Source organism: Abramis brama (assembly GCF_963993115.1).
Source record: "Abramis brama genome assembly, chromosome: 21".
NCBI lineage: Eukaryota > Metazoa > Chordata > Actinopteri > Cypriniformes > Leuciscidae > Abramis > Abramis brama.
Genome location: NC_139983.1, coordinates 26,298,407 through 26,310,411, shown reverse-complemented (window position 1 = coordinate 26,310,411; position 12,005 = coordinate 26,298,407). Strand labels below are relative to the sequence as shown.

The 12,005-nt window shown below is 35.7% G+C and overlaps 2 protein-coding genes across 2 annotated transcripts; one reads left to right on the top strand and one right to left on the bottom strand.

The window, feature by feature from the left end:
- Positions 1-316: 316 nt before the first annotated feature.
- Positions 317-6,960, bottom strand: cmpk2 (cytidine monophosphate (UMP-CMP) kinase 2, mitochondrial). The gene is made up of 5 exons (XM_084097244.1): positions 6,249-6,960; positions 5,366-5,480; positions 4,990-5,191; positions 4,059-4,292; positions 317-3,226 (listed from the first exon to the last, which is right to left on the bottom strand). The coding sequence occupies exons 1-5, from the start codon at positions 6,828-6,830 to the stop codon at positions 3,106-3,108; spliced, it is 1,254 nt and encodes a 417-aa protein (XP_083953370.1). The 5' UTR covers positions 6,831-6,960; the 3' UTR covers positions 317-3,105.
- Positions 6,961-7,796: 836 nt separating this feature from the next.
- On the top strand, positions 7,797-12,005 carry rsad2 (radical S-adenosyl methionine domain containing 2). The gene is made up of 6 exons (XM_084097777.1): positions 7,797-8,208; positions 8,622-8,783; positions 9,923-10,152; positions 10,246-10,395; positions 10,668-10,700; positions 11,062-12,005. Exons 1-6 carry the CDS (start codon positions 7,932-7,934, stop codon positions 11,224-11,226), a joined length of 1,017 nt encoding a protein of 338 aa, XP_083953903.1. The 5' UTR covers positions 7,797-7,931; the 3' UTR covers positions 11,227-12,005.

Below are 12,005 nucleotides of genomic sequence, written 5' to 3'. Positions count from 1 at the left end.
ATGCATTTCATTAAAAGTGACAGTAAAGACATTTAAAGTGTTACAAAATATTTCAATTACATCAAAGAATCCTGAAAAAAGTGTATCATGTTTTTTTTTTACAAAAATATTAAGAAGCACAGCTGTTTTTTTTACATGGATAACAATAATAAATTATTCTTGAGCAGCATATCGACATATTAGAAGGATTTCTGAAGGATCATGTGACACTAAAGACTGGAGTAATGCTGCTGAAAATTCATCACAGGAATAAATTACATTTTAATTATCTTCAAGTAAAATAGTTATTTTTAAATTGTAATAATATTTCACAATATTACTGTTTTCACTGTTTTAATCAAATAAATGCAACCTTTATGATCATAAGACACTTTCAAACACATTTAAAAATAAATCTCACCAACCCCAAACTATTGAATGGTAATGTACTTTTTTTTTTTTTTACAAAAATGCTTCTATATCTTATCACAATACACGATAAGAAAGACTTATTACAGTCAGTAATGGATAGCAATACAAAAAACACTGCTCAAGCCGTAGAAGTCACCCACAGTATTGTAAGAGCACGTTTGACCCCCTCCCTAGTTCATAAGGACTGCGCTGTAGGAGCGTCTGTCCAGAGCAACTGAACATATAATCCTTAAACACTGTATATTCCCTCAGAGAGCAACTGCAAATAGATGTAAAATTGATCAACCCGACTGTCTGACCACTGGGGACCACTGTGGTCTCCAAGCAGAAAATCTCAGGAATTTAACTGGAGCGAGTTTATTAAAATCTCTGACCAGTACATTTCTCACGCCGCATATTTAAATTTGGCCTTTTACGCCTGTGAGGCATTAATATTAACCACCACCAGGCATATAAGCAGTGTGTTAAAAAATAAACATATAATTGCATCTATAGCAAGAGATTCAATAATTGGCTAAGGGGAGTGTGTAATTGCGCAGTGGTGTGGAAAGCCGCCTGACAGTGATCTACAGGACTCCATTAATTGCCATATGAATATACCCTAGTCTCTCTCCGCACTGCTGAGGCATCAGTGTGAGGGAGACGGGTCACTCCGTCTTTCCTGGCCCATATCCTCACTGAGCTCATAATTACTAAAACCTTTAATTAATCTTGCTATCACTGGGTAAATGCAGTGCTCACCATATAAATGAATTATAGGATAAGTGTTGCATTGTTAGTGCATGAGGGCATGGTGGGCGCCTGCATGCATGCCGTGGCACTTAAGGCGTGTGTGCTAAATGTGGATTATTGAAGATCAAATGTATAATTAAAAGATTATTTGATGCAAAAATGAAAACTCTTTCGGTCATTATCAAATTTAAGTTGATTTGCACTAATAATGTTCCACTGCCATAGCTTGAAATCTCATTGGTGTTTGTGTTAAGATTCCAAAATGGATATTTTCAGTTGAAAAAATAAATAAATAATAATAAATCAGTTTGTTAACCAAAATATTGTTTGAATTGGAATATAGTAGATGGACTACTTTTATGGTGTTTTGGGGGGGGGGGGTTTGGTGATGGCTCTGAAATCTCATAAATTGTGTGTAAACGCATTGTGCCAAGTTTTGATAGTGATTAAAATTGAATAGTTAAAAAAATCAATTAATTAAAAAGTAAAAATAAGATAACAGTAATAATAAATCAGTCTGTTCACACAAATATATTGTTTGGCTTGGAATATAGCATGGATTACTTTTATGGTGTTTTTTGTGTCTTTTTTGGTGATTGCTCTGAAATCTCATAAATTATTTGTAAACAGATTGTGCCAAGTTTTGACAGAGATTGAGATTAAATAGCTAAAACAATTATTAAAAAAGAAAAAGAAAATAATAGTATTAATAAATCAGTCTGTTCACACAAATATATTGTTTGGCTTGGAATATAGCATGGACTACTTTTATGGTGTGGTTTTTTTTGTGTGTGTGTGTGTGTGTGTGTGTGTGTGTCCTTTTTGGTGATTGATCTGAAATCTCAAATTGTTTGTAAACACATTGTGCCAAGTTTGTTTGAGATTTAATAGCTAAAAAAAAAAAAATCAAAAAGAAAAAGAAAATAATAGAATTAATAAATCAGTCTGTTCACACAAATATTGTTTGGCTTGCAATATAGCATGGACTATTGTGGTGTTTTTTATTTTCATTTATTTAATTATTTATTTTGGTGATTGCTCTGAAATCTCATAAATTGTTTTTAAACACATCATGCCAAGTTTTGAACAGATATTGATATTTAATCTCAATCTCTGTCAAAACTTGGCACGATGTGTTTACAAACAATTTATGAGATTTCAGAGCAATCACCAAAATCAATTAATTAAAAAAATTAAAATCATTGTTTTGTCTTTTTTTTTGGCGCTTGACAAGTGTGTTCCCTTCTTGACAGAATTTAAATTTTTAGGCGAACTTTCTTTAAAAACAAAAAACAAAGATGTGTATTATATTAAAATTTATTCTTAGCTGATTATTTCAGTACAATAAACAAACTGGAACTTAAAAACTGAGTTATACATGTACGTTTTTGTCCTAGCATATCACTCTTAATTAATGATCAGAGTCTGGGTCCAAAAGCAACAGCAACAAATCAAAGCAAGTTTAAATTGCCTGGACCAGATCTATTGCTTTTAATACCCCCATAAGGTCCCTTGATTCCATCTCCTATAGGAGTGAATGCCGAGCTGACCAACAATGAGTTCTTGTGTTTAAATCTAATTGAAGTGATTGATGAATTCTCAAACCTCTTTAGCTGAGTTCCTGTGTTTCACTGGGAATAAGTCAGAGTGAGGAAAGTGGACGCTGTGACCCTGCGTATGAGAGCTGACATCCAGCTACGGCACCCGCAATAACTTTCCCTCTCGTGTCATCACTAAAGCTCTGTGGGAAGGGGAATATGTTGTGACATGTCCAGATACGAGCCCTGAAATATATGCTGGCAGTTAGCCACCAGCCTCCCTTTCAATCAACAGGCTCAGCTGACTGGGGCTCTTACAGTGGGTTTAGTTGAGTGAGGATGGAATCGTAACACTGCACTACCATCTAGTGGTTTGCGGAGGGATTGCAGGGCGTCTTGCCTCGTCGGATAGGGAGCCGGTTGTTTACAAGTGGCATTTGTTCCTAATTAAACGCTGCACTTGTTGCAGCACTTCTTGTGGAGAGGGGCTTGCATCCACGATAATGCAGGCGGGATTCTGGATTCTCTTGTAAGCTTCCTCCACTCTGAAAAAAAGAGCAATTTGTCATAAGTGCACCAAAGCTGTTTTGCTTATTGTCTTTCTGAATATACTTGATTGATATTGTTTGGATGAAAATCTTAAAAACTTGGCTACCAATAGGGGTCATTTTCAGGAAATTTAGCCATAATGTTTTTGTGGTAACCATAAATAGATTTGTTCAGGATTCTTTGATGAATAAACTTTTTTTTTTTTTTTTTTTTATAGAAATATAAAAGTCTTTGTTGTTACTTTTGATCCATTAAATGCATCCTTGCTGAATAAAAGTATTCATTTCTTTAAAAATGCATAAATAAATAAATACTGACCACAAACTTTTAAACAGCAGTGTATACAATTTAAAAAAATAATTCTACCGAAATTTTGCCATTATTGAAATTATAGTTTCATATTTCAGTATCAGTGTATTATTATTATTTTTTTAATCTAAAATGATTTATGCATTTCCAGAGAAAATGCTAAATTTGTCATTGTTTCTACATTTTCTGTTCAAGCCTGTTATGATCCAACATTACAATAATGGTTAGATGTTTCTGAAAAACACAAACATGTTTTAAAGAGAAGTTCTATTATGAATTATTAATGTTGTTTCATATTAAGTTGTTACTTTTTTCACAAATAAAATGCTTCATTTAAGAAAAGCCACATTTTCTCTCACAAATGGCACTATTAGCTGGAAATGCCCAAGAAATAGCAAGTGACATTTAGTAATCAGTACAACCAATATAGAGATGCACAACATCTGAAAACTTTAAGGGTTATCACATACAGTAAGCAAGTGATCTTAAAAAATAAAAGACTTCAACAAGTTGCCCTACTTAAGTCGGAAGAGCTGATTGAGCTCCAGCTCAGCCTCCTCAACGGTCTTGTCCTGTCCTCTGTCTCTGAGTCTTCTCAGTCTTTCTTCTGGATTGACAGTGAGAAGCAGCACCAGGTTTGGTTGAAGCAGGTCTCCTGGCCACTGGTAGAGCTCTGAGTCCAGCCTAGGGAGGTTTTCAATCCTCCCACTGACTGCTGTGGCAATGGCATACGCTGCTGTGCTGTGCCAATACCTAAAGGAGACCAAAAAAATAATAATTAGTTTAGAGGATATCAGTGCCGGGAAAAGGAAATAACTTAAAAGGGGCATACATTGATTTTTTTTATCCTTACACCAGGTTCAGTCACTAGAGCGCCTCTTGAGGCCAGGGGAGTGAGGTTTACACACACAGCTCTTACTGGCCTACGTTACACTCACCCCCCCAAACCTCACAGCACCAAATGTAACAGGTCCTACTCCGAGCGGGATTCAATCCGGCGTGGGAGGCGGGCACGCTAACAAGGACACTAAAGCACGCACAGCTCTTACTGGCTCTTACACGCACAGCTCTTACTGGCCTACGTTACACTCCCTAAACCTCACTCCCATCACGGTCACGGCCCCAAATCTAACCGGTCCTAGTCTCCCCACTCCAGGGTGCATTTCCCAAAAGCATCGCCAACTATGGTCACAAGTTCCATTGAACTCTATTGGTAACTACGGACCTTGCAACCATAGTTAGCTTTGGGAAACGCACCCCTCTGATTACAAAAATAAATGATTTTACCTGATATATATATTTAAAATATCCTCAAATAAACATTTACGTTTGAGCGAGCCTCAATTTCCACAAATCCAGCTTTACATACAAACATACATCTGCTACATCCCAGTGCTGCCCAAATAGGAGTTGAATCGTGTGAGTGTATTTGTGGTGCACATATCTCTACCTGTCCACTATGACAGGAGCCCTTAAGGACTCTTTTCCGATGTGGGCTGCAGTGATGTAGTTCCCCAGAGCGTAAAAGGCCCTGCGGATGAGGGGTGGTTCTGAGTCAAAACGCTGTCTGAAAGAAGTCAGGCACTGGGGAGGAGATCTCAGAAGAGTGGCATTCAGAGACTCCCGCAGGGCTTCTGTGAGAGTAGTTTTACCTATAGGGGGAATCAGAGAAAGGTATGGAGAGGAGTCAACAAAATTTTAGAGTGCAAACTAGTTGTTTAAGCATGATTTGATACATATTGACAGCTATGAATTTTTAGATGATACTACTTTCTGATTGGTATTAATAAGCAGAACAAAATATTTGTCAAAGGCTCAGTGTTAACCTGTAGCATCCAGTCCCTCGATCACAATGACAGGATATCCATCACCACTGCTTGTCTCCAGCTGTTCGTCTACGAGCTTCAGCACTTCCTTTGACTCCGGGATAATGTCAGTGCACTGGGATGGGCAGAGGAGGATGCAATGTTTTACCCCAAGCTGCACTGTGTTTACAGTACTGAACTGCATTGGTTAAATAATCACCCACTGTTCATTGTTCCTTTAGATCAGGTAATCAAGTATACTTTCATTTCAGCATCAAAGTAAAATCATCTAGACAGGTATAACTGCAGCCATTTTTATATGTATACACACATACATTTATAAACATACTACTGTTCAGAAGTTTGGGCTTGGTATATTTATTTATTTATTTTGATTTATTTATTGAAAGAAGTATTTTATATGCGATGCAATTTTTGATAAAAATACAGTAGAAAGTAAAAATTAATATTGTGAAATATTATTACAAAAAATTTTTTAAATACTTTTTTAAATGTAGCTAATGTTTTCCTGTGATGGCAAAGCTTCAACAGCCATTACTCCAGTCTTCAGTGTCACATGATCCTTTAGAAATCATTCTAATATGCTGATTTACTGCTCAAGAAACTAAAAACAGTTGTTGTGCTGCTGATTAATTTAATGCATCTTTGCTGCATACTATATACTATGTATGTATATATATATATATATATATATATATATATATATATATATATATATATATGTGTGTGTGTGTATATGTATATATATGTGTGTGTGTGTGTGTGTGTGTGTATATATATAATTAATAATAATTATTACTTAGTAGTAGCCTAGTAGTAGTAGTAGTAGTAGTATAGCCTAAAGTACAATCTGGTCCCAAAATGTTTCAAAATCCTACTGTACCTCCTGAAGAACCTTATAGGCTTCATCCATACTGTAGAAGACATCGGAGTTCCTGATGTTCAGTGTGGATGGGTGATGCTCTGCTGCTGTAGCAGGTGTGATGTACTGTCTCACTGACTCCTTCACTGGACTGACAGGTGACCACAGCTCCTGCCAGCAGTACTGACCCTCGCGCTTGTATGAAAACACACATACTGTTTTACTCTGCCGCAATGTGTTTAATAAGTCCTCCGAAAGTGTTGTAGTGGATTTGTCTCGTATAAAAAAGCCTTTAACGACGCTATTTTCGTCGTCCGGAATAAACGAAGACGCTTCAAAAACATCGCAATCTCGCGAGAGTGTTGAAGACAGCTTGTGTTTTATTTGGGCGTGCGTTTGCGCTTTCTCAATTCTGTTCTCACTTTGAACATGTAGCGAGAAGAGCTTCCCACAATCTCCAAAGAGCCGTTGATGATGATCATGATGGAGAACCTGTGGGCTTGAGCTCAGTGTGAAATAAAGAGGTTCAGCGCGCAAATCAAACTCCACCGCAAATACACGCGAACACAGCTCTCCACAGCGAAACATTGCTCTCCTTAGCATTGTGAACGGTGTTAGATATTGCAGTAGCCTATATAGGCCAAGGAAGAATTCAAGAATCGCATTTTTACGGCTAGCGCTTACAGAGAAACGAAACTAGACGCGAAAACGAAAGGATAGTCAGCAGTCCACTTACGTAACTCACGAAACGAGCCTAGCTGACTCAGTCAAGCATTCTAACAGTAACTTTAGACTACGGTGAACTTGGGCTGATTTTAAGCAGGTTTATCCAGATGAGCTAGGCTATATATATATATACAGTACCAGTCAAAAGTTTGGAAACATTACTATTTTTTATGTTTTTGAAAGAAGTCTCTTATGCTCATCAAGCCTGCAGTTAAAAAAACAAAAAACAAAACAAAAAAACAGTAATATTATGAAATATTATTACAATTTAAAATAATGGTTCTCTTTTTTAATATACTTTAAAATGTAATTTATTTTTGTGATGCAAAGCTGAATTTTCATCAGCAAGTACTCCAGTCTTTGGTGTCTTATGATCCTTCAGAAATCATTATAGCATATATATATGCTATTTAGTAATTTAGTTTAGGGTCCAATTCTCACTATAAGGCTACCTAGTTGGTTATTAGCATGTATATTAGTATATTAAGCACTAATGCCTTATTCTGCATGTCCATATTCTACATCCCGGACCGTAACTATAAATAAGCAGTAATTAGGAGTTTATTGAGGCAAAAGTCGTAGTTAATATAGTTAGTGAAAATTGAACCTTAAGCTAAAGTGTGAGCATAACCTAATGATTGTTATTTTTGTTGGATTAAGGATAGGACAAGAAGTATATTCCTATAAAATAAAAGAATAATATGTTGCTGCATCTTAATTTCCCGTGGTTGTATAAAGAGATGTAGGCTATTTACTAAATCCAGGTGACTCTAAGGAAAATGAAACATATAGGCTACGCCTAATGTTTGACTCAGCTGATAGGCTGTTTATCTTTCGTTTTTCAGTCCCCCCGAGCAAGAACAGAAACCGATCACAACAGGAACTTGAGAATGTCCTATAAAAGGGGGGTGTGAGCTCTCTGAGTATCAGTCTACACAATTCACCATAGTGACATCAAACCAAGTTGGTTTTGCAAGAATGTTGATGCAGTTGTGTTTCAAGAACGTCCACAGCTTATTTTCAGCCCTGTTGAGATGGATTTTGATGATGGTATCAGGCACACTGATGCAACCTCTTCGCACCAAAGAGCAGAAAGAGGGATCCAGCGCACAGCTGACCACTCCAAGCAGTGTAAACTACCATTTTACCCGGCAGTGCAATTACAAATGTGGATTTTGTTTCCACACTGCGAAGACCTCGTTCGTCTTGCCTATTGAAGAGGCAAAGCGAGGGTTACGACTTCTGAAAGAAGCAGGTAATCTAACATGTCACCATGCAATTCAAATTAAGATTGTTTTATGGAATATGATTTATCCGGGCAAATCATTATTTTAAAATAGGCTAAATAAATAAAAAATAATAAAAGTCATGTGCCCTCGTAATATTTAATAAAAAATAACTACCCCATGTTTTCTAATAACGTGATTAATGGCACGAGGGCGGGGCAACCTGTCAGTAGGCTACGTGAGATCATGACATGCGACATTAATAATTTAATGTAGCCTAGCTATTAATATAAATTGATATTATTATTTTTTAATATTAATTTGTTTTCATTATAATTGTCATAATTAATAATTCAATATAAATGTAAATTATATATATAACTTTTAACTTTAATGATGACTAGACTCTTTTTTATTCTAAAACTTGGTTTGTATGTTTTAGGAATGGAAAAAGTCAATTTTTCAGGTGGAGAGCCCTTTCTTCACGAGAGAGGCTCTTTTCTGGGAGAGTTGGTGCGATACTGCAAACAGGAGCTGCAGCTTCCGAGCGTCAGCATTGTTAGTAATGGCAGTCTGATCAAAGAATCCTGGTTTCAGAAATACGGTGAGAATCATTCTTGACCACCAGAGGTCAGCAAAGATCATTGTAAAGCAGTTTAGGGTGAACGTTACACATTTTCCACGGTAATAACAATCTCAATGTTGATTTACATACAGCTCAACACAATATAAATTCATACTTATAGGTTAACTATTAAGCTCCACTCTGCATTTCTTTTGTCTGTTCCAGTTCGTTCATTGTGTGTAATGAGATTTGATCAAACAATTGATCTTTATTTTTAATTCATGCACATAAGAATCCCTGACACTGTCTGTATAAAAAGAATTGGGAAAAAAGTGAAAGCATAGTTGTGAAATATGCCCAACCTAAAATTGTAGCTCTAAGATACATCGCATACAAAAGTTTGGTGTGAGTAAAGGGTTTTTATTCAGTAAGGATGCACTGAATTGATCAAAGATATTTATAATGTGACAAAAGATTTCTATTTCAAATAAATGTTATTATTTTTGAACAAATCAAGCAGCACAACTGTTTTCAACATTGATAATATAAGAAATGTTTATTTAGCACCAAATCAGCATATTAGAATGATTTCTAAAGGATCCCTGACATAAAGAATCTGAATCACAGAATCACTTAAATAAAATATATATTAAAGGAGAAAACAGTTACTTTAAGCTGAAATAATATTTCATTTTCATTTGAACAGTATATTTGCTTAAAAAAAATTGTTTATTATAAAAAACTTAATTATGGAATGCTAAAAGTGATAAATAGGTGGGGTTTTTTTAAGCATGTATTTAAATGTTACTTAAAATATGCAAAGGTATTTGCATATGGTGACAAAATTAGCCAGAGAAATACTTCCCCTACACATATTGGCCTAGTTTCACAGACAGGGCTTAGATTAAGCCAGGATTAGGCCTTAGTTCAATTAGGACATTTAAGTATCTTTTATAAACATGCCTTAGAAAAAAACATTACTGCTGTGCATCTTGAGACAAAACTATGGCACTGACATATTTTAAGATATGTCAGTGCAAGTTACTTTCAGTTAAAACAGCTCAAACATGCATTTTAGTCTGGGACTAGACTTAAGCCTTGTCTGTGAAGCTAGGGGTTAAAGTACAGCACTGTCAGCTCCTAAATTGGTCTATTTAATTTGCATCTGTATTCTACAGGTGACTACTTGGACATTCTTGCAGTATCGTGCGACAGTTTTAACGAAGACACCAATAAAGTCATTGGACGAGGTCAGGGCAAGAAGAGCCATTTGGACAATCTACATAAAGTTTGTACCTGGTGCCGGGACTACAAGGTGGCTTTCAAAATCAACTCGGTTATCAACACCTACAACGTGGACGAAGATATGACAGAGCAGATCACTGCTCTGAACCCAGTGCGCTGGAAGGTACAGTTACTTCTTTTACCACAGACGTCCATGTTCCATTCCTTTATCATTATAGCCAGGCTGCTGAATATGTGTATTGCAATGTTCACTCAGGTCTTCCAGTGTCTGCTAATTGATGGTGAAAACGCAGGGGAGAACAGCCTCCGCGAGGCAGAGAAATTTGTCATTAGTGAACAGCAATTCCAAGACTTCCTGGACCGCCATCAGAGCGTTGAGTGTCTGGTTCCAGAGTCTAATCAAAAGGTAATTTTGAAACACAGAGCGCATACTTTGGCTCAATTCAGATCACTGTTTCAAAATAGCTTACAATTTGCTAGATAAAGTGGCTTCAAATTATGGGTAATACAGCAATAAACCCTCAGTTTCAATTCATTACCGAAGCTTTTAAGAGGTAAATGAGTTTTGAATTTAAATAAAATAGCTCTGTTCAGAGATGGAAGCCAGGGATTTGAATATAAAGCATACTGTTAACTTGATGCGAATTGTTTATTTTCTCATCTATTTCCCTTTTACAGATGAGAGACTCTTACCTGATTCTTGATGAATATGTAAGTGGTGTCATATTTTCTCCTCAGTTTTCTTCTCATTATTGCACAAAGGATTTTTTAAATAAATATTTGATTATGCTGTCATTAGAGTCAAAAGGATTTTTTGTATATTAGATTACACTATTATTACTGTATCAGTGATTCCTTTAAATTACATTAAAAGTCATCATATGAGTAGCGAAGGGATTATGGATAGGAATCTAATAAGGCCTGCAGTAATTTGCCTCATTCCAGACTTCAAATGACTTCTCCCCCTTGGATAATCTCTGATCTCTATTAATAATCATGCTGTCTACGCTACATCATCAGAGAGAGCAATCATCATAAATAGATTTTTAATTCTCCATATCTGATTCCGCAGATGCGCTTCTTGGATTGCCGCGAGGGAAGGAAAGATCCGTCAAAGTCCATTCTGGATGTTGGGGTGGAAGAGGCCATCAAGTTCAGTGGTTTTGATGAGAAGATGTTCCTCATAAGAGGGGGGAAATATGTGTGGAGCAAGGAAGATATGAAACTGGAGTGGTGACCTTTCTCAATATTGCTTTTTTACTTTGTGTTTACACTGAAAGCTGATGCTAAACAATAAATAATTATACAGTATAGTTACATCCCCGTATATAAGCTGATTTGATACATTGGTGCCTATGTCTGTATATTCAATATTTTTTTAAGGAGATTCTACTGCACTAAAATACTTGTATTATATATATTGATTATTTGCATTGATATATGCTAATTTTTTTATTTGAATTATGCTTGAGAATTTGCATTACCCAAGGTATGTTTTTAATTCTTTGCTGTGTTTTTTTTTTTTTACATTGACTTTCTTAGTAGAAGTAATTGTTTTTATGTAATCCTGTAGGAAAATTATTGATAAATGATCTACCTATAGTTTAATTATGTGCACTCTGAAGGCATGAAGACACTTTGAGTTACAATTAAGACTTAATGCACCTTAGATGCTTTAATTTTCATACAGTAGAATTTACTTAAGCCACAGTTTGAGGCTCCTCAGATCACAATGTTGGAATCCTTAAGCTCCTTTTCTATAAGGCGAGTTTTCTAGTTCTTGCAAGAACTCAAAAGACTATCAGTGATACCCTCCTGTAACCCCATCCCATTATAATGGAAAAGCTTTAAAGCACTTCTATTAGAGAAGTTCACTGAGGCACCTTGATAAAAGAAATCTATAGAAATCTAAATGATACCTCGATTATTTTTTCATTTTACAGTGAAGTTGTAACTTAATAATGTATTTTATTGTATTATTTTATTTTGTAAATAAACATTTTTGACAACTTGTTA

Coding starts and splice junctions, on each gene's coding strand:
- cmpk2 (XM_084097244.1), bottom strand. CDS start 6,830: ATGCTAAGGAGAGCAATGTTTCGCTGTGGAGAGCTGTGTTCGCGTGTA. Junction 5,192..5,365: donor CGAGGGACTGGATGCTACAG/GTTAACACTGAG, acceptor TTCCCCCTATAG/GTAAAACTACTCTCACAGAA. Junction 3,227..4,058: donor AATCAGCTCTTCCGACTTAA/GTAGGGCAACTT, acceptor TCTTTTTTTCAG/AGTGGAGGAAGCTTACAAGA.
- rsad2 (XM_084097777.1), top strand. CDS start 7,932: ATGTTGATGCAGTTGTGTTTCAAGAACGTCCACAGCTTATTTTCAGCC. Junction 10,153..10,245: donor TGAACCCAGTGCGCTGGAAG/GTACAGTTACTT, acceptor ATGTTCACTCAG/GTCTTCCAGTGTCTGCTAAT. Junction 10,396..10,667: donor TTCCAGAGTCTAATCAAAAG/GTAATTTTGAAA, acceptor TCCCTTTTACAG/ATGAGAGACTCTTACCTGAT.